The following is a 22,913-nucleotide window of genomic DNA, read 5'->3' as shown; positions in this document are numbered from 1 at the left end:
ACAAAAAGGTGGTTGAAAAGGCTTTTATCTTGTCCTAGAGCCAATGTAGTAGGTCCCTGAACTAACAAGCTCAGTGTACAGCTTGCAGAGACAAAGCATTTATGCATAAGAGATGAACTGACTGTAGTTTTTTCTGTAAGAAATCTATTCTGCAATAGTGGGACTGTCAGTGTGCACAGCACCTCGCTGTGCTGGCTGTCATGCTGTAATAAAGATAAAGGAAGGAAAGAAATGCAAGGAAAAAAGATATGGAAGAAGATGAATTTCTGTGAGAAAATCTCTCCCATTCTTAGCTCCCAAAAACATTCCAAGTTGGCTGTTTCTGCAGTTAACAAAGGTATAGTTAATCAATGTGTCCCTGCCTCCTGTGAATATAAATCATTAGATCAGCATTTGTAAAAGCACACAGTATTATAGATGTTCCTGCAGGAAAATATATTAGACAAAAGCAAGGATGCTCCAATGATTTATAAAAGCTTCTCATCTTAGGTTAATTTGTGGCTGGTAACAACTACCCCTATACCAGAAACAAATCACAGAAATGCTGACTTGAAATTTATCTCTGGTATCTCCAGGAGGTACCTTTTTATCCTTAAATAAAGGATGACCCATGGGAGAAAAGGACACAGGATACATTTAGCATAGGAAAGCCCTGGAATGGTACAGTATACTAGAGAGAAGAATGTGAATTTACAAGCAATAAAACAAATTCCTTTGAAAGCAAAGGATAAACTCAATTAAAAAGCATTCCTGCTTTGCCCACAAAGCCACAAACCTAGGTTATTTTTCAGACTGCTACAGCTGCACTGAAATCCAATGGGAAGCATTTCCCAAAGCTTTGCTCTTTACAGAAGATGTCTTTAAACATCTTTAAAACAAATGTTAAGACTGAAATTGTGTCCTGGAAGAAGAGCACGTCCCTGAGCAGTGTGTGGCTCACAGAGTGCTGTCTGTGGGGCAGCTGAGGCAGGGCAGAGTTAACAGCTCTGCTGCCAGCTTTGCTCAAATCCTGCCTCTGCTGAGGGAAACTGCTCTGAAAACAGGATAGAGGTAAAAATCATGGGGCATGGTTCAGAGACTGCTCTGATTTACACCACCTATGGAACAAAGGACTTCACTGTCCATCCATAAATCAATTCCTTCAATTAATAGTTCCAATACAAAATAGAAAAACTTTAGTAAAATTCTCTTTTCTTGTCTGGGCATGTATGTCCACAGAACTACAGGCTTAAATCAGGCCAGAAAATACTTTATGTTTTCTAAACCAGCAGAGGTTCACAGAGTCAAGATAACTGATTATTTCTGGCAGCTGAGCTTTCTGTAAGGAATCTTCATTGTATTTTCATCATAATCCCAGGTTTTGCTCAGGTTCTACAAGTTTAATTCAGAGGCTTAAGTGTTAGTACCAAGAAGAAAATAAGAGGTTCCCTTTGTGAGAAAATTGTTGGGCATGAAATTGCTTTGGTGGGTTTCCCTTGTTATCCCTGTGAGTTTACACACCCAAAACCCCTCCAAGTTTCGCAGTGGTGGGAGTGGTTTCCCTCCCTCCCCCGAGCACAGCAGACAGGGATTATTTGTGCAGATTGGGGAATTGCTAGGACAGAGAGTGCCCAGCTCACAGTCACCAGAAGAGTTCCCCCACAGCCCTTGAGGAGCTGCAGGAGAGCAGACCCTGGCAGCCCAGAGCTGGGCACTGTTTTGACCCATGATAAAGAGGTTTGTGATCCCCCTGTGAGCTTCCCTCCAGGGCTCTGCTCTGCCGAGGGCGTGCAGGTGTGGCAAACACAGCAAACACCCTGGTGTCACTGTCATGGCCAGGAGGCACCAGCTGTGCTGAGGAACTTCAGGGGATCTGCTCCAGCCCTGTCCCCAGCCCAGCACAGAGCAAACCCAGCACTCCCACCAAGTAATGCTGGGAATAAACCTGTGCAAAATGAAGGCATGGTTTGGAAATGAAGGCACACCAGCCCAGGAAACTCCCCTGCCCAGCCATCCAGGGGGGCAGGCAGTGTCACCCCCAGCCCAGACTGTCCCTGCTGGGGCTGGAGTCCCTTCGCAGCTCCAAGAGCCAGCAGGTCCCACTTGGCTCCCTACACACATCCTCTAGCTCCTCTATCACACCAGGATTCCTGCCCGTTCCAGCCCAGCTTTCCATGCCAGACTCTCAGATGTGTCATTCCATAAAGCCATTTATTCCCAGTGCAGGGACACAGAGCAGCCCGAGCTGGTGGCCCCAGGAGGGATCCCCACCGAGGAACCCCTGGGCTTTTACACCCTTACAGTCCAAGAGTGCCAGTCTCACTCTCCCTCCTGAGCCCTTGGCTCTTGCCACAGCTCCCTGTGCCCTTTGTTGTGCACAGAGCTCCTTTCCTGGGGCTCCAACCATTCCCAAGGTTCAACCTGAGCTGCCCCCAGAGACCTGCACAGAATAAACTCCTCATCACACCCCTCCCCACTGCACCTCCTGAATCCTGCAGTGAGGCTGGCCTTGGAATATGAAAAATGAATAAAAAATTGTGAAGAGCCTGTTTGCAGTCCTTCAGTGCAGGAATACAAATTAGCCCCTTTCATTTGATTTTCACTCATCTGCATCTGAATTCCAGATCTGTCAATAAGAATGGAACTGGCTATATTTTGAATGCACGCTTTTGCTGAATATGTTAAGTAAGTTCTCTCTTTCAGCTCCTGAAATGGAAGTTGTTTGTGCCATGGCTCTGATCTGTGCATTTGCTGCTATACACATTTATTGGGCAGGCAGGGAGGTTTGGGGCTCAGCCCTCCCAGGTACTGATTAGGACATGGACAGGACCTGGAGCAGCTCAGGACCTGGGATTTCCAGGGCTGGCAAAGACAGGAGAAAGGGACAAGGACAACTTATCCCTCCACTGCATTGCCTACACTTCAGTTTGGTGCTCTGAGAATACTTCTGTAAAGGTTTATAATCCATAAACCAGGAAGAGTCAAGAGGTGAACAGACACTCTGCAATACTTTTCTCCAGACAAGTATTTCTGTGTGAGACAGAGAGCAAAACTCTTACAATAGATTAGCAGCTGCATGTGAAAGCTCTCTCAAGTGCTATCCACAGACAGGATAAGCCCAGAATTTATAGTGAAAAATGACTGACCTTTTAGAGAAAGGCAAGCATGGTTACCTGGACAGACTAGGGAAATTGCACAGGTACCTTCCCAAAGAGCAGCAGAGAGAAAAGAGTGTTCTTCTGCCCCAGAAATGCAAGGACTTACAAAGCACCATTGTAGTTAGAGGTAGACAAAAATGAAAAAATGTTTTAAATTCCTCATTTTGGAAACCCAAAGAGGTCACTTATATTGTCCCAGTTGTCACCAAGACTCTTCTGTTCCTGTCCAATTTCCCCAGCATCCTCTGCCACAACTTGAGGTGACAGAAGCCTTTTTCTGTTACACATCCTGTTAAAGAGCCACCACCAGCAGTGGCACATCTGGCTTTGTCACCCATTTCTCTGCATCCTCATCTCTCCCAGACCCAGCAGCAGCACCTGGAGTGGTGCCCCTGACCCCTGGCAGAGCTCACCAGGCACAAGGTGGGGGAATGCAGCACACAGGGCCCCTTGGTCTCATTGTGCATGACAGTGGGAAGGGAAACTCCACTTCCACCTCCTGTCTGGAGGATACACTCGAATTCCTTCTCCTGCCTTTGTCCACATCTCTAGCACTGCTCTGGTAGCAGCAGTCTTCCTTTTCCCCTTCCTTTAATGATGCTATCTGCTGTGAATCTGTGCTCTGGGAGTCCTTGAGGAGCACAAAGCCTGCCTGACAGCATTTGGCTTGAGGAGACCAAGGGCCTGGTGTTGCTGTCCTGCAAATGATAGGAAATCCTGCCATTGATGGGAATGGTTCCTGTGATGGGCTCAGCTCCATCAGCAGAATCCCCACTGGCACTGGGCTTTAGCTTGGCTTCTCCATTCTGGTGGTGGGATAGTCCCTCCCTCTACCTCCAGCTCTGGACCTGAATTCAGAAGAGATTTGAATTATTTTTCTGGCTTTTACTGTCATTATCTTTCAGATATAAATGGTCTGTTTGCAAGACAATCAGTTTACTCATGACTTGATGATCTTAAAGGCCTTTTCCAACTTTAACAATTCTGTGATTCTATGTTAGGATTAGGCCAGACAATCTATATTAATAATAATGTATCAGATTTCCAACACCTCCTCTAGGAACCCAGAGTTACAATGGATTAGTGTATATTGGCTGTTTGCTTAGGGCTGTTTATTTAGGGGTTTAGGCTCTCATTAAAGCTTAAACAATGATTGCACATTTTAGTGTCATTCAAATGATCAGTGCACCCCACTCCAGACACTTATCCAGCACACAAATTAAGAAGTGAGGACAGAAAGCAGAGAGCAGGAGAGCTGGAATACTTTTTGCAGTGGGTTCATTTTACAAAGACAAAAATATGAACTCGACAGGGACAGAATTCTCACAGAGCTCCATCCTCTACAGCACCATTGAACAAACACCTTTGCTTTGTACCCTGGATTTGCCAGCAGCAGCTTTAGTAAAAGTTTAGGATTAGAACACATACTGAGTTGCACTTGGACATGACTTCAGCTGTAAACAGTAAGAAAGGGACACATTTCTCTGTGGAATGGATTTGCTCATTTCCCTGCTGTGAAGTGATGAGCTGCATCACCTGCCAAATATGGACTGACCTGCAGCTTCTTCAGATGAAGAGAGAGTTTATTCACAACAGAAGGGGGTTTTCAGTGAGCTGTGGCAGAAATAAATGTTCCACTTACACAGCTTCTGAAGAGAAAAAAAACTTCCTCCTCAGCTTAAGAAATATCTTGTTAAATCACAACCACTCCCACAAAGAAACAAATACACACAGAAGAGAGTCACACAGCTTAAAACAGCTTTACTCATCTTTCCAACTTCCCTATGTCTGAGGCCTGTATTTTCAGGCTCTCCAGCTTTCTTTCATCAGAACATTAAAGTGGAAATTTGTTCCCCTAGTTTTATTTTGATTTAAAGATGGAATTTTCCTTACAAGAGCTAAGCTGCAACTAAAACTATTGAAAGACTCATTGTAAATTCACAAGAGCAGTAATAATATCATTTGCATCATCTCACAACACAGGGAGATAATACAATGGAAGTGTTCCAGGAAAGGACTGTAACTATAGGGATGGACATAAAAGGTTTAAAAGTTAATTAAGCCTGGTCTACATGTCTTGCTGGATAAGGGCAGGAAATAGAGAAGAATGAACTGACATTTGAATGAGACATTCTAAAAAGGGAGAAAAATACAGAACACTGAACAAAATCTACCCAGACACACCCTGTTTCTTTAGCCTCTTGCCCAGACAAAAAAAAAGAGATTTATCAATCTGTGCATGCTTTCTTTATCTGCCACGACATTAATTTTCAGAGGAAATACTAATGCATTCAGTTACCCCTGAGAATACCCTGGACAAAGGAATGAGCACACACAGCCAGCTAAGAAGGGTTTCTCTGCTGCACATTACTGTTGGTGCAGTAAATATCAATTATGGTGACCTGGGCACAATGCTCGTGTTCCACACAGATACTTTTGCTCCTAAACTTTTGTAAAAGAAAAACATGGAGAAAAAAAATCTTATCTGCTGATAACACAGCTACATTGTACTTTTAAAACATCATCTTTATTGCACGTGGTTCCTCAAAGGAGAGGGACTTTTCCTTAATGAGGGGGGCTCAGCTGGAGCTCTGCGCTAGGAGGCCTCCCCTATATTAAGGATTTATGTGGAAGCAAGGGGGAAGTGGAGAAAGCTCTTCAATACATTATTCTTGTGTGTTCTTTGTATTCTTTCAGCTTGGCCAAATTCTGAAACACCCAGTGGCAGCTTCAGCCAAGCTCTGGAGAGCTGAGCTAACCAGGGGAAGCACCAAAACAGACCTAGTCTGAAAGGCGCACACAATTTAGTTTAGGGAGCAAAGCTTCAGGTCAGAGAGGCTGGAGAAATCTTTTCAGTGATCACAAACACCTCCAAGATGCCCAAATTCTTTCACTTCTCTACTGGAATGAGCAAATAATTTTTGGAGGATTCTCTTGTCCTTCTGCTCCCCAAACTCAAACAACCTCAGAGTGTCACTGAGACAGAGAGAGCCCCTTCCCAGGGGGAGTTACCTGATCATCCCTGAAATTTGCTTTTGGATACAAGGAAGGGAATAAATTCTTTGCCTCTCTGCAAGACTGGCACTTCATCACTATTTTCAGCATCTGCCTTTATCAATAATTAATCCAAATGGGGAGTATCTTCCTCTTTATCTTGGACAAGGAATTCAGAGGGGGAAATGCCTGCAGTTCCAAACTATGCATGCAGGGTTATCCCACCCATCTTATCAGCTCACCTCAGAGCAGAAGGGCTGCATTTAACCCGGAGTTAACCCCCAGAATGACTCTGGCTTCAACAGCATTTGGCAACTGTCACCACAAGACATGTGGCCAAAAGCAAATTTTCTGTCATATGATTGTTTATTTCACCCCTGCAACATCTGCAAAGTAAATAAATCATACCAGTCGTAAGTATTGTGGGATTTCTCATCTTAATAAATGGAATGCTCTAAACCAGAGAGCACAGAATCTGTATGACAGTGATGATGAGGTAAGAATATTCTCTACCAACCCTCAAACTCTGCCTGTGGGTTTGAGCACATTCTAAACACCAGAAGATCCTTGCTCCTCACTCAGCTCTCATAAACCTGCTCCCAGGGACCAGAGCCTGTAAAGAGCTACAGCAGAGTAGTTTGTGGACTTAAATTCCATGGGATCCATGCTGTCAACAGCTAAGGGGAAGCCAAAATTTTCTGTTTAGGATAATATTATTATTATTTGCTATGAAACAAAATCAAAAATTGGTTTAATAGTTTAATGACAAATGAGCTTCAGAGTATCTCAGCAGCTGTGTTTATACTGGGCACTGCGCTTAAGCACATTTTATCCCTCATTATATTTTGGACTGACATATTTGTACATGAAGTGAAAGTCTTCGTGCATGGAAAGACTGGACAATGCCACTTATTTAAAGGACTCTAATCAGTTTGGGGAATATTTCAGAGAAAGTAAAGCATTGTGTGATTATAGGAGAAAGGCCAGAGAACCCTTAAGCAGCACCAGAACATTTTCATGCTTCATGTTTTGTATCTGGCCCATTCCAAACTGGTTCTCATCAGCTTTCAAGTGTCTCCACAGCTTCTGTGGTGACAATTAACATTATCATGAAAGATGAGCAAAGCCAGGATTCTGCACCTGGCACGAGACACAATCTGCCTGCTCAGAGTGGGAAACGAAGATTGTTAAAGCTCACCTCAGACTGAGTGTGGCTCTGACAGACCTTCCTGCCTTTCTTTTCTGGGCAGAAGGTCAGCAGATTTACCAGACTAAGGATTTCTTGCTGGACACACCAGGGTGGTCACAGAAAAACAGTCATCCCTTAAGACAACAATTAGCTGCATCACCAATCTGATGAGAAGAAAGTCTGTACTGTCACTGCTCATTTTAATGACTTCAAAGCATTATTTTACCTCCAGCACATCTGTCATCCACAGCAAACAGCCCTCAGGTCAAGAGTGCACTGTCATTTCAACAACAAAAGTCATTCACGAATTATTAATTTAGCTAGCGCAAAAATAATCCTTCCTTGAGATCCATGAACAGTCCAGTAACTGAAACATTAACACAGATTTAATTTGCTTCTCAATTACCAGATTTACAAGAAAGAAACTCAGATAAAAACCAAAGTGGATTACTACAGATTGACAGGAAAATTACTTGATTAAAAATGGGAATAGGAATCAGAGCTTGTGCAGGTTACCTGGAGGAGCAGCCCCTCTGGAGTGGCTCATTTTCCTGGGTGAGATTTCTCACATGACACAGAAAAATAAGTCTTAGATATTCTTGACCTGCATGGAAGTTACACACTTTTGTACAGACTGTCCAGGTCTTCTTTATTACATCATGTAAGGGATTCATTTCCACAAACAGAAGGGTTCCAGATTCCCAGACATATTTAAATTAACACTATCCACAGAAGGCTGGAGGTGCCAAAATAACACAGGACAACCAGGCACAATCTATCAGCCCATCTCTCCCAAATCTTCCCAGGAAAAGAGATTCTTTGACGTTTCCTTGAATTCTAACAGAAGCCAAACTCAGAGCTGATTCTGAGCTGTGCAGGTGTTATGTGAAGGGCAATCAAGATCTAAGCCAAACAAATATGTATTTGTGAACAGGAAATTGAATCTGAACCTACACCAGAAACACATATTCAATAAATAATTTTATTCATCTCTTGTCAGATAAAGTCAGGTAGTAGCATAGAGAGCACCCTCCAAACTGCAAATATGCTTCTGAAAGTTTTTAGAAAATGCATATTAAGAGAAGGTTAGAAATTGAGAGAAAGCAGCAGAGGTAAAAATCCTTCCACCTTTGAGATGTCGGGCCTTGATGCTTCTCTGTCTGACAGGACTCTCAACTTGATCAGATTTATCACCAAGGAACAAAAGGGATCTTCCTTCCTCACTCATTCTCCTTACAACCAAAATCTTCTTGGACCATACATTTCTGATTTTCAGCTCTCACTCTGCCCTCTCTCAGATTCACTGCAGCACTTTAAACCAGCAGGTCCCCTGCTAAAATACAAGGGGTGTTGGGATCTCTGGGAGGACTCTTGGGTAGGTTCATTTTTGCTGCTCACCCATCTTTAGGGCACAAGTTGTCACTCTCTAGCTTGGAGAGTGGTTTTGCTTTTTTGAAAAGAAAAAAAAAAATTATATATAATGGGGGGAAAAAAGGAAAAATAACCACCAAACCAGGTCTTACCTCCCCCATTTTCTTCCCAGTTTTGTACCTGAGATAACAGAAAGACTTGGAGCACAATTTCGCTGCCTGTTTTCCATCAAGGCAATAAACATTTAATATATACAAAACAAGTATTTACAGAATTTTATAGCCAAATTTCTTGATTTCCAAAAGAAATCAAGAAATTGATTGTCCTAGCTGAGGACTCCATCCACCCATGAGATAAAGTTGTATTTTGCATAATCAGGAGAAACTTTTGGGAAAGCTGAACAGACAGGGAAAAACAATCATTAATAAATTTCCCCCAGACCTACCAGAAATTTGAAGCTCAAATCACAATGCAATTTCAGATTAGAATTAATCTTCCTTTCCCCTGGAAAGAAAATATGAGGAGCCAAAATCAGAAGTGCTGAATTATGTCCTCACCTGTGTTTTATACACAGCTGCAGCAGCAAACCAAGAACAGAGCAACACCAAATGCAGCACAAGGGCTCTCACAACACTGATATTTTTTAAATGGCAAGTTTTAAGATATTGCTGAAGTATCTGCTCATTCAAAGATACTATCCCAAGTAGAAAATGCCATTTTCCAATCAGTTTTCAGGCAGGCATTTGCACTTGAGATTGTTTAGTCATCACAGTGGCTATTTACTTAAAGGTACTACCATCATTGCAGACAAAATGACATTTTAGAACCAGTTCCAGGCAGGCATTTGCACTCCAGACTATTTAGTCATCAGTGGAAATCGCTTCTCACATGCATAAAATCGACAGAAGGACAATCAAAAATCCAGCGCCCCGGTAGTCAGGCACGAGGGCTGCTGAAATCAGCTCGATAATCTGGAAAGGAAGAAGCAGCAGAGAGTTCAATAATCTGGAAAGGAACAAGCAGCAGAGTGTTCTCAGGAAAGCCTATTTTGATCGCTGTGCCTTGCTGGGGACATGTGACAGACACAGAGAAACACGGAGTTCTGCCCCGCCACAAATTACATCTGAAAATGCAAATAAAACATGATTCCTCTGAGTCAAAAGTCGCACATTTCCTTAGCCAGCTGCTTTCAGTGTCACTAAGGTTTGAGGACCTCCCCAGTTCCTGTTGTCACCGGGTGCCCTCGGCTCCTGTCCCACGGGAGCCCCGGCAGCGCCGCAGGAGCACGGAGGGGAACGGAGCCGAGGTAATGGCACTGCTGGGGACACCCTGGGGACACCCTGGGGACACCCTGGGGACACTGCTGGGGACACACCTGGGGACACTGCTGGGGACACCCTGGGGACACCCTGGAGACACTGCTGGGGACACCCTGGGGACACACTGGGGACACTGCTGGGGACACTGCTGAGGACACCCTGGGGACACCCTGGGGACTCTGCTGGGGACACCCTGGGGACACTGCTGGGGACACACCTGGGGACACACCTGGGGACACACCTGGGGACACCCTGGGGACACCCTGGGGACACACCTGGGGACACACCTGGGGACACACCTGGGGACACAGCTGGGGACACACCTGGGGACACCCTGGGGACACTGCTGGGGACACCCTGGGGACACGCTGGGGACACACCTGGGGACACCCTGGGGACACCCTGGGGACACTGCTGGGGACACACCTGGGGACACTGCTGGGGACACTGCTGGGGACACACCTGGGGACACACTGGGGACACACCTGGGGACACCTCCTGCTGCTGTCCCGGGTGCTGGGCACGGCCATGGGCACCAGCTCTGAGCTGAGGGCACAGGGACAGCAAAAGCTGAGAGCGTTGTGACTCCTGCCCCTGGCCCTGTCAGGACACCACAAGCACATCTCAGTCCTCTGTGCTCCCCGTGCCTCCTTAGGAAGGGATAATGCTTTTCTCTGCCTGCAGGCCTTGTCAGAGACACGAGGAGCTTTGTCAGCCCCGGTTTGCACAGCCCTTTAAGGCCCCTGAAAGGCAGCATTAAATATTCCTAAGGCTATTTTCCTTTAATAGTGTTCTGCCCGCTCACCAAAACTAAAGCACTGCAAAGGAAAAAGATCATTTATCCCCCTCCTGTGTTTGGTGTGTTAGCTTTCTGTTCCTTAGGGCTTGCTGCATTTACATATTTGCTTTTGGTCTTACTCATCCTATAGAGCAGAAATTCATGTTAAAATTGATTCTATATGGCCAGGCTGTTCAGTCATTCTGCTCCCTGAGACCGGGTCAGGTTCTGCTCTCTGTATCTGCCATGGTTTTATTGAGCACAGCAATTTTGGAGGTATTTAGATAGTGTATCAAAGTATATTTTCTCCATCTGAAAAGTGTTTTTTTTTTCAAGAAAGACTAATTTTTTTGTATGGGGTTTTTAATTTTTATTTACATCATTCAGATTCCAGTGAGAGAAAATAATCTTTCATTTCCAGCCCTTCTCACAATCAAGTATGCAAATGATAACAACATGGACACAACTCTTTTAAAATGTGTTGGTTTTCTTGTGTATGACAGCCATTTCTAGCAAATTTCTCTCTCAAGGTGTCCGTTGTCATAACTCTACCACTATTTGCAGTTTTTGCATTATGAAAAATTCTCAAAGGTAGGCATAACATAGGTTTTAGTATGACTGACCAGGAAAATGCACCATTTCAGAGGCAACTGTTCCTCATTTCCTAAAACCTCTGCACAGCAACCTGGTTTAACTTTTGTTTAACATACAAGCATAGAAAAAATTATTTGCCAACTAAACTAACTTTGCATAAGCATTAATATTCACTTTCAGAGTTAGAAGTAGACTAGGTGAAAAGCAAATACCAGAAAAGAACCCCAGAAAACCACAAACGTTCATAAGAATATTTCATCCAATAATACACACTTTGAGTTTAAAGTAAACTAGGTGAGAGGCAAATACCTCTCACCTAGAAAAAAGAAAAAAACCAGAAAACCACAAATGTTCATAAGAATATTTCATCCAGTGTGGTTTCATTACATAGAGACTGTATTTATATCAGCTGTTCATCACTTTTACAGTTGATTACTTGCCAAAGCAACCTGTAAAATGCAAACTTTTAATTAGTACAGCATTGTCTGTATCTCCACCCGACATTTTTTAATAATTACTCCCAGTCTGGAAGAAGAAACTGCACTATATGAGTCATGTGTCACATAAATCACTTTGAATACCAGAATTTCTCAGTTAACTGTCTATAGTACCCTGCAGATCAAGAGTTATTTGCTAAAATAATTCAACACATGAAATTAATAATATGGGTGGGAGAACCCATCATTTGCTGGAGGAAAATTTAAGGGCAAAGCAAGAAACTCAGCTGCTTGAATAAACCACTCCCTGCTAACTTTCAGGAACATTTATCGTCCCTGAAAATACTAAAAGAAGCTTGAAGTGTTCCCATCAGGCAGGGACAGAGGGATAACGGGGGCTGTGCGAGGGCAGGGCAGGGGCTCTGGCAGCATCCAAGAGATCCACCTGCATTCCCAGTGTGCTGGGAGCTGGGGGTCCTTGCTTGAAGGGATGCACCTGATTCTCTCCCCTCAGTCTGGCTGCCCCAGCAGACAGAGGAAGAAAGGAAAAGCTGATCCCTACCTGTGAATAATCCCCTGTTATCCCTCAGAAACGTTCTTGCTTCTCTCTCCATGGGAATGCATTCTCCTGCTCAGGCATGGGAATGTCCCCTTCTGCTGCTGCCTCTGGCACTTGTGGTGAGAGCTGCTGGGAAGGAAAACTGTCACGGCCAGAAAGGAGAGCATTTGGTACAGCTTGTCAAGGGCTGGCAGCCAGGGAAAGTGGCCTTCTGTCCAGGGCAGAGCCCTCCTGAGCATGGTGAGGATCCACTGACCAGCAGCAAATGCTGCCGCAGGGAAAGTGTCCTCAGGGGCAGCCTGGCCTATGGGGCAGGACACCTCCCATGGCCCTGGAGAGGAGCCAGCAAAGAGCTCCAGAGTGCACTGCCTTTTCCCAAAAAGAGTGGCTTGAAAGATGCCAAAGGTGAAGCAGAATCCAGTTTTTGCAGGGGGCTCTCCCACCTCAGTCTGTGCTTGAGCTGCAGTGCCAGAAGGCAGCCAAGGACCTCCAAACTACTGCCAAAGGAGCTCTTCACTTCCCAGGGAGGTTGGACAAATATTAAGCAGGAATTCGTTAATCAGGAGCTACAAGCACAAAGATGGACATGCTGAGTGAAAGGGGTAGCTAAAGTTTCAGCTGAAATGCACATGCATGTAAATAGATTCAGTCAGCACTTTCTGTTCTAAAACTTCTAGGCATCAGCTCAGCACTACAGGAGAGCTCCACTCAGCACAGGAGTAGGAGAAAAAGGCTCTTTAGACACTTTGGTCTGTTCTTTGGCAAAACCACAACCTGTGCTGGTTGGCATTGTCCAATGGCTTCCTTTGCTTATCGTATTTTGTAGTTTTATGGATAAAAGTCAGACTGTTATGTGATCACAATAGAATCATATCACTGCCTTCCAGTTTCCAGTTGCAAAATGTTCATCTACACAAAGTGTAGAAACACAACTAAGTCATACTTATTTTTCTAAAAATACTTGAAGTCAAGCTAAAGGCACAGGATAGAAAAAACTAGCTCAATCAAAACGCTTTGTTTGAATCCAGAAAACTGTATCAAACACAGTTTATCTATCAAAAAGCAACTTCAAAGGCACCTTATTGGTCACTTCCTACACAACCACAAAGGAGGAACTTTCCTCAGTTTAGGTACAGCAATGTGGGAGACAGAAAAGTACAGCAAAGCAACATTTCATGGTAAATGAAATCTTTTTTACTGACATTGATGCTGCACCATGGGATAACACTGATTGCCTGGTTACCAAAGAGTAATTTTGGAAACGTCTCAGCACCTTCCTGACAAAAATATTAATTTAATCTCGCATCTAGCAGCCTGTGTGATGTCAACTTCTCATCACAATTAGCGGGTTTATTTTTGATGTGCATGCTGTCAGCTCCTAAAAGCTAATGGAAAGTCATTTTTGTGCAATTTAAAGTCTGATTACTTGAGTCTTAAAGTTCCCCATCAGTCCTTTATATCAGGAATGGGAAATTTAGTGAGAAAATGAAACAGCTTTGATAACATTAAAATAACTCCTCTGATATGGAAGTCGAGCCTTAAGTTTGCTAGTTTTAACACAGAATGCAAAAATATGGCTTCACCTGAAAATCATTTCACAAATTATCATTTTGGAGATGTTAAAGTCTGGGAACAGGGGAAAAAGGAACTTTATGTGAGTCTCCAAAAGCTTCAGAAGACAACTAAATCAATAGATGAGCTCTTAAAAAAAGATAATTTGCCGTATTGTACTTGAAATTGATTGAAAATTTCACACAAATAACTTTTTCCACAAAAAACCCCACCAGATTTTATTTTAAATCAATATGCTCCACAGAAAGATATTGGCTACAGCATATTTTATGTCAGGGCATGTCAAAACACTGCATTTGGGTTTGTCAAGCCTGAACATTTCATTTCAGGGGGAGTTAACTCAAGCTCAGCCATGGTGCCAGGCTGCCCTGAGCACAACTGGGACCTGGGCTGTGACTCTGCTCCTCAGAGCAATGACAGCTATTCAGGGGAATGCTGGCTCTTATACCAGCATTCAAAACTCACCTTTTATTTCATTGAAATACTTTGGTTTTTACAGTTTTCATCCAGCTAAAACTCTTTCACAGAAGGAGGTAGCCTTCAAATTTCGATGCTGAGGCAAATGAAAAGAAACAAAATGATTAAACTTCCCTGTGGAAGGAATGTCCATTTGCACCCCTACACATGTTCCCTCTGCTGAATCTGATTCTGTTGCTATTCATATTTTTGCATTTCTATATTACTTTCTAGGCTACAGAAGAAGATGAGCCACCTTATTCTACTTTTCTCGTTGTTCTTGGCTCTAGAATTTGCTGATGGAAAAAGTCAGAAATCAACCCAAAACCTTTGTTCAAATTATGTCAGCCACAAACGCCAGAAGAGAGACTGGATCTGGAACCAAATGCACATCAAAGAAGAGATTGATACACCTTTACCACACCATGTTGGCAAGGTAAGCAGCAACCTGGAAGCAGTGACTAAAAACAGCAAATGAGGATCTTGAAAAGCAGAATTTGTTTGCAGTCTAAGCAGGAGAAAGGAAAAGGAAATAGAAATTGGGCTTAATACCTACATATTAACATGTTAAAATCTTCAAAATGTGGGCAAAGAGTGAATGAAGAACAGTGCCAAAGGAATTTTAATTCCTTTGAAGAATACAAGTAAATGTAAGGGAATAGCAGGTCTGGAGATTCCAAATGCAGGAACAGGCACATTACCTGCAGGTGCATTATCAGGAAGGAAGCTTGGTGCCTGATGCATGTCAGGATTTTTCTGGCAGCATAAGATTCTTTCAGAAACCTCAGAGATCAGCAAATAAAAACATGTGTATTAAAAAACACACAGTTTACATCTCTCAGGTTGTACACAAAACATGAGTTCTATGTTTCGGAATATTGTTACACAATCAAAAATATTGTTGCACAAACCAAAAGCAAATAATTTTTAAAAATACTTACAAGCGTTGACTTGCTTGCAAACTCATTTTCCTCAGGGCAGTGCTCATAAAAGCTTATTATCAACTGCATATTGCCCAGGGAAAGTTCTCCCGATGCAGTCTTTCCAAGGGATGCACTGTGACACTCTGCAGATAAATGCAGCACTGTGCAGCACTCTACAGCACTCACATCTGCCAGGGCTGTCCCAGCACAGTCACACAGCCCTTGCTGCTTGCTCTGGGCTGCCAGAAAGCACCACAGAGAAAGCACAGAGGCCACAGGGTCCTCTCAGCTGCCACGGAGCATCTCTGCTTCATTTCAGACCAATTCACCCCCAGATTGAGGAGCAGCTTCTATTCCTGGAGCTGTCCTAAATAAGAGCAATTCCCTTTTGTCCAGGGTGTTCACCAGCACAGTCCCCGATGGCTCCTGCAGTGGCTGTTTGGTGCATCTGCAGCACCAAGCCCTTGATAAACCCTTTGAAGAAAGGGCCCAGCAGCAGCGAGGCAGGGCTGAGTGACAGCTGCAGGAATGTGCGGACATATCTGGATCTTGTCTTGCACCACCTCGGTGCTTTCCTTTGTGTGTTCATCCTCAGCATCAGAAAAGGCATTCGGAGAAGTTTATGCTTTTTTACACTGAATAGGTACATAAAAATGGAGAAAGAAGACACAGACTACCCCATGTTTGAGACCGGAGTGGGGTTATTTCTCATGTAGCATCTCCAGAGCTCTGAAATGCTTTCCAGCAGTCCCAGCAGCCCAAAGCATGACCAAGGAATGAGGGCTGGAAATATTAATGACACAGTTCAAAAGAGAAAACCAAAATTTAAATGATGCTCAGCAGTAAATGACAACTACAGAATAAATCAAATCATGAACACTCAACAGGTGACATTTATGATAACATCAGTAACAAAAGATTGGAAATACTTGGTCAAACCCAGCAATCTTTGATAATTAGCAGGCTGAAATAAGAATACTGATACAGTGGATAGAAAATTGTGGTCTAAAGCTTCTAGCAATGACTGTGTATGTGTGAGGGCATAGAAAGGGAAGCACCATTACATTATCTGCAGATCAAGTAGTGTGAAAAAGCATTTAGAATTGGATTAAATTATATTTTAAAACTGATTAATGCTCATTCCTCTTATCCCTTTTTCACTGCATATAACCTTAAATTCTAAAATCTGTGGGGTGGAAATGTAACCTTCCTGTCATAGCATGAGCTTATTAAAGGATTGCATGTGACTTAGCACAAGAAAGCTGTCAGCTATGGCAGGAATTCTGCTAAATGCTAAGAAATAGAGGCTAATGCTGAATGATATCAGGAGCTGTGAATACAGATTTCCTCCTGTAATCCTGTGAAACCGAGCAAAAAACCCTGGTAGGTCCAGAAAGCTGCAAACAAGAATAGGTCAAACTGAGCAGTTGCTCATATTATTTCAGATATAATGAAGTTAATTATGTGTAAGTGTTGGCTGCATGAACAATTTATACCTTTAGGAAATATGAGGTATGATTTTAAAAAGGCTGTGTACTGTATAAGCAAGCAGGTTTCAGTGTGGGAACAAGTGTCACCCTGTAACCCCAGCTGCTGCTGTGGTGCTGCTCAGTGCTGCCCCAGCTGACAGCAAAAGGCCCGAGGGTTGCTCTGGTTCCCAGTGGGATGTGGAATTCCTGACCGTGTCAGTCCTTTGCTGCACCCAGCTGCAGACCCCACCTCTATCTCTCTGAATTACTCTTTCCTTCCAGATCACATCCAGTGTAAGGAACAACAACGCCAAGTACATCATCGAGGGGGAATATGCCAACACCATCTTCAAGGTGGAGGAGACCAGTGGGGATGTGTACGCCTTCGAGAGGCTGGACAGGGAGAAGAAGGCAGAGTATGAACTGACAGCCCTCATCATTGACAGAACCAACAACAGGTCCCTGGAACGCCCCTCCAAATTCATCATCAAGGTGTATGACATCAACGACAACGCCCCTGTGTTTGTGCAGAAGGTGTTCAATGGCTCTGTCCCAGAAATGTCCCCAGTAGGTATGTCCTCTCACTCCTCTCCTCTCATGGCTGGCATTAAAAAGCACAATTTATATTAATGTGCACCTTGAAAATCCTTTTCTAGGAACCTCAGTCACCAAAGTGACAGCTGTGGATGCTGATGACCCCACAGTGTCAGGTCATGCCACGGTGACCTACGAAGTCACCACAGGAGGTGAATATTTCACCATTGATGACTCTGGTAAGTCAGACACACAGATGTTCTAATACTTTGTCCATACCCTACCCTTTGAAGAAAACACAATTTTCAGCCTTTTTCATTCTGGAAAAGAGGAATAGTCGTTCAAAAATATTTTAAATGTGATTTAGAAAGGTTTTTCATTCACACTCCACAATGCCACTGTCTGTATCTGGAAATGAACTAATAAAATCAGGATATCAGCTGCCATGAAAAACATGAGAAGATACAAGATCAATTTTCCCCACTCATGGAAAGACTGACAAGGAGCTAAGATGAGTTTGTGTTTTCAGTTCAGCATAGATACTGTTCCAGTGACCAAATAAGAAAAGGGAATACACAATTCAATACAGCATTCAATAACCAATAATCATTTACTTTCCTAAATTTTGCCCAGTTTTAAATCCCGAAATTTTGCTCAGTTTTAAAACCAATGTCAGTACCCCTTGTAACCACACTAGTGTGCTAGAACAAAGAACCCAAGTAAAGAGGTTAAAGATACATTAAAAGGAATATTCTGCTCAAGCTTTCCTAAATATTCCATCATGTAGAAAAATTTATAACATTTCTTGAAAAGTACCACTGTAAAATTTCTACTTAAAGCTGAATGTGTGGAGATAAAAAAAGATAAAAATTTGCTGTCAAAATTGAAGAGATGTTGGGAGTGCTGCAAAATCTAACTGCATTCAATATTATTTCTTCACAGGTGTGATTTATACAAAAGAGCCTAATTTGGACAGAGAGACCAAGTCAACATATGAGATTGTTGTTCAAGCCAAAGATGCTCCGGGTTTCTCTGGGGATTCCAGCACAGCCACAGTGATCATCACCTTGTCTGACATCAACGACAACTTCCCAGTGTTCAAACACAGTGAGTGTCACACAGCCTCTGAGCCACCTGAAAACAAGGGCTGACACAGACACAATGAGTTTTCTCCCAGTTCAGTACAATCCAGCTTTCCTTAAAAATGGGCAAAAGAACTTTACATGTTCAGAAGCTCTTCTGTGTTTTAGCCAGAGCCACTTTTCCTGGGTGATGCGTACCTAGAACAGAAAACAAAAATCTGTATTAATTTCATCCCTTTGCTAAAGGTCTTGACAATTTGGATTATTATTTATATTTCTACATGTCTTAGAGATACAGAATGGTAAATTCTCAATGGAATATTTTTATGTGCATCTGTCAAGTAAGAACAGTTTTAACTAAGTTCAAACTTCCATGTACACACACCTTATGTATTTTTCTCTTTTTTAACAGCATCATTTCACTTTAAAGTTCCTGAAAACATCTCAGTAGGAGGAGAAGTTGGCAGAGTCAAAGTAGAAGATATTGATGAACCACAGCACAGAAACACAAGATACAGCTTTATCCAAGGAGAGTTCAGGGACACCTTCGACATTGAGGCAAATCCGTACACAAATGAAGGCATCATTAGGCCAAAGAAGGTACTTTTCCCCATAGCAAAGATGATTATTGTGGTTTTCCACGTGTAACAAGTGGCTTTTTGGTTTAGGACTAGCAGCAGGAAAAAATAGAAACGCATGAAAGTCAGTATGAAATATACTGATCCTGAACATCGGCTCTTCAAGCTCTGGGAGAAGAGCTGCTGATTTCTAGTCCTTTTCAACCTCCAGTCCTGAAAAACTCCAGAACTACTGCAGAGTGCAGTGGGGCTGTGTCAGAAACACAGGTTGCACACTTTGGGCTTCTCACAAACTTCAAGTGGTTGGGTGCTTCAAAGAGGCAGCGATTTAAGTGTTCAACCAACTGGCCAAGTCAAAGAATCCTTCCCTTCTGCAGCCCACATGAAACCAAAGCAGGAAATGTAAACAAGTCCACCTGACCTCCTTTCTAAAAGTCTCTTTGCAGTTTGGCATTCACTCCAATCTGAGCCACAGTTCCCTTACTTTCCTCAAGAGCTTCAGAGCTCTTCAGAGTTTTCAGAGCTTCCCCACTAATGTTTATAAGTCTTTAAGACTCTCCAAAGCCTTTATTAGGGTCTGTTCTTTGGTTGTTTTTTTTTTAAATTCTCAAACCCACTTGATTTGTACCTAGGGACTGCTGCAGAGCATTGCTAAACCAAGACTTCATTGATTTCATTGACTTGCTGCTTAAAAAAAAAGAGGAGAGAGGACTGTAAATCAGCTCCTGTAATCCTCAGATTGACAGGAATGTGTTTTTCCCTTCCAAGTATCTCTCTGTAACTGCTGAGACTAGAAATGTCATTAAGAAGAGAAAACTTTCAGGAAAAACAGTACCAGGGATTTCAAGATTGGCAGTAAAATCCTCGGTTGTGGTCACACTGGGTATGAGCATCTCTCCTTCCCCTGATGCAGCTCTTCCCCAGCTGCCCAGGAGCTGGGGAATGCAGTGTCTGCCCAGAGCAGGAGCAGTCACAGACCCCACACACACTCCCTGTGGGATTTGGAACCTGCTTTTCCTCCAGCACGCAGTGGGCAAAGTTCATCTCCTTGTTTTGCAATGTGATTTTGGCCATGCACACATCATAATTTTAAATACACAGCCATGTGAGATAAAATATGTCCAATTGCTCCTCTTTGCAAAATCTACTCAAAGGGAAGAACAAGAGTCACCACAAGTGCTGTGTATCTCAGTGTTTTTACAATCTCAGGTGGTGGAACAAAGGAAACTTTCAAAGGAGCATTTCTTACTGCCAGAGCTCCTGGCCTTCCTCCCATTGTGTGATTCCTTTTATAGTCTCAGGCAAGGGGAAAAACAGGGAAGAGGATGTCATTTATCACTTAATGCCCCGGCTGTCAGCCAGTGTGCATCTGCAATCTGCCTTGAGTGCCCTCCGAACAAAAAGCTAAGCCAAGAGGAGAATCTCTTCCCCAGCCTTTGGGAGACAGGAGCTAAGTTTTGGTAGTTACAGCTTTATAAAAAGAAAATTATTTAACCCAAAAGAAAATAATTTTGCCAAACTACTGGATGAATCTGTTCCACACGAGAGGTAATTTGAGCCATGTTACGATAGAGAGGTTCAGCTGGGAAATGCTCTCCCCCTGGGTCCAGTCAAGATGAAATTTGGTAACATTGCCAAACCTGAATTAGAGCACAGATGTTAAATCTGCACAGAAAGCCAATGGAAAGTTTGCTTAGACATCAGCAATGGAAGAATATCTGTAACTGTCTTTTTGGTTTTTTAGCCCCTGGACTTCGAAACAGTATCAGAATACAAGTTTGGCATTGAAGCCACAGACCCCACGGTGAACCTTCGGCATTTCAAACCCGGCAACCCCCGGAGCATCTCAACAGTCACCATCCAGGTCACCGACGTGGATGAGCCTCCCGTCTTCACCAAACTCCCATATGAATTTAAAGTGAGGGAAAATCATGCAGAAGTAAAAACACTTGGTTCAGTTCATGCAGAGGACCCCGACGCAGCCAAACGGAAAATCAGGTAAGACAACACCAGCTTTAGCAATTCTATTTAAAAGTGCAGAATCCACTAATAGTGCCAAGATTTTGACAAAGAACCCAGACTTTGGCCCTATTTTTTTAGAATCTGCATGCCAAACAAAACAAAGAAAATCCAATATAACTTTTCCAGCACTGCAGCCATGTATATATATGCTCACCAAAAGCTGAACATAAACTCCATTTACCCATGCAATTACCACATGGACTTACTGATAAAACATTTGCACATTCAGGAAAAAATATAAACCTGGATATTTTCACATGGTTATATATTATTGTTTTGGGTTTTTTTTTTAATTGTAAGAGCTCTCTCAAACATGTGATTAGAGAGGAAAAATAGACTTTTGAAAGAGCAAAGTGCAATAATCTGGAAACTTTTCCAACAGATGTATTTCACTCACAGCCTGCATAGTTTTAGGGCAATATTCTCAGCCCTCCTGGTCAAGATATTAATGTAATTTGTCACACAAGAACTCTCTGACCTTCCTCTGAGAAGAAATGAAGTGAAACACAGCATTATCAGCCTTGTATTGACATATCTTGTTTTAAACAAAAAAAACAGATATATTCAGCGTAGAGCAAGTCCTAATGGAGACTATGTCAGAGTATCCAATAATGGAGTTATTCAACTTCCCAAGCCTCTGGACAGAGAATTCAGCTCATCATACAACATCACTGTGGCAGCTGTGGAGATCCTTGAAGATGGTAAGTGCCATCCATTTCCCAGTTTGAAAGAAATCCAGCAGGGCTGCAGTTTATCAAAAAGGAAAGTCATAACCTGACAGCCTGTTCCTACTGAGCTAGGAATGAAAGGAGTGCTTCTCCTTTGCATCATCATCTTCCCAACCAAACAAGTCCCTACAAATAGGTCAGAGATCATTTTAGGATTTGGCCCCTGGCTTTGCTCAGCTCCAGGGAGTGGGGCAGGCCAGTCCCAGCTTGGTTTGATATTTCACAATATAGAAATGGCCTGTTCTGTCCACGTTGCTTAAGTGCCAGAGAACAATGCTCAATCCATGGCCATGCAGTGGGAAGAATCAGGAAGCCATAAGCTACTGTTATTTTATTCCTGAAAGATCCTTGATTTAACCACTATGAGACATTTTAGGAAAATATATAAATCTCAGAGTAAACATTTAAGTTTTTAAGTTATGACGGGTCTAGAAATTTTTCATCATGTGGGAGGCACAGAAGTGGGCACCAGGTGTGGGAAGGGGAGTTCAGCCAGCACTGGAGCTCCAGACTTGTGACCTTGTCCCCTTCTGTCATTCCAGGCCGTCTTTCCGACAGAGAGTCACATGCCCATGTCCACGTCATAGTGGATGATGTCAATGATAATGCTCCAGAACTTGTTTCTCCTGAGGAACCCCGAGTGTGTGAAAATGCTGTCCCTGGAAAGGTGAGACAGGGAGAGCTTTTCCCTGAAACCTGAATTACTGCTTGTCAGCTCAAGTGAAAGATGTCTTTTAATAAAAGTGAGTCTCAGTTTATATGTCAAAACACCTGATCATTTCACTGATTTTCAAAACATCAGTGGTCAAGAATATTTCTTAAGGATATTGCACTGTTGGAATATTGACTTTTATCTGCTTGCACACATGGGCTGCACTGCCTCTCTCCCCCCAGGCTCTCACATCTATGTATTAACAGCTGAGCCATGAAGGACAGTCAAGCTCTGCACAGCAAGAATCAGCAGCTCAGTTCTATCACACAAATGCTTGAATGTAATACTGAGAGATACATTTCAAACTAGTAGGACAACATTGCTGCATGGAACATTATTTTGTAGTCAGAGAGTGCACGGATCTGCACACATAAATTGTGTTACTACCTGCACAGTGTTGGTATTTCAGATTTACCTGTTTGACCTCAGACACAAGTGTTCAGCCCATACTGTAATATT

General features: G+C 43.0%; 1 protein-coding gene across 1 annotated transcript in view; it reads left to right on the top strand.

Annotated features, from left to right (window-relative positions):
* CDH5 (cadherin 5) overlaps window positions 1-22,913 on the top strand; it is a 28,785-nt gene that overhangs the window by 1,049 nt on the left and 4,823 nt on the right. Inside the window, exons 2-9 of the mRNA XM_066328017.1 lie at window positions 14,641-14,842; window positions 17,081-17,369; window positions 17,455-17,571; window positions 18,275-18,439; window positions 18,827-19,014; window positions 20,737-20,990; window positions 21,573-21,715; window positions 22,285-22,409. Coding sequence (XP_066184114.1) covers window positions 14,654-14,842; window positions 17,081-17,369; window positions 17,455-17,571; window positions 18,275-18,439; window positions 18,827-19,014; window positions 20,737-20,990; window positions 21,573-21,715; window positions 22,285-22,409 — 1,470 coding nt within the window. The 5' untranslated portion in view covers window positions 14,641-14,653. The remainder of the gene's footprint in view (window positions 1-14,640; window positions 14,843-17,080; window positions 17,370-17,454; window positions 17,572-18,274; window positions 18,440-18,826; window positions 19,015-20,736; window positions 20,991-21,572; window positions 21,716-22,284; window positions 22,410-22,913) is intronic.

This window comes from Sylvia atricapilla, chromosome 12 (assembly GCF_009819655.1).
Source record: "Sylvia atricapilla isolate bSylAtr1 chromosome 12, bSylAtr1.pri, whole genome shotgun sequence".
Classification (NCBI taxonomy): domain Eukaryota; kingdom Metazoa; phylum Chordata; class Aves; order Passeriformes; family Sylviidae; genus Sylvia; species Sylvia atricapilla.
The sequence above is the reverse complement of the archived record's forward strand: the minus strand, read 5'-3'. Positions and strand labels throughout refer to the sequence as shown.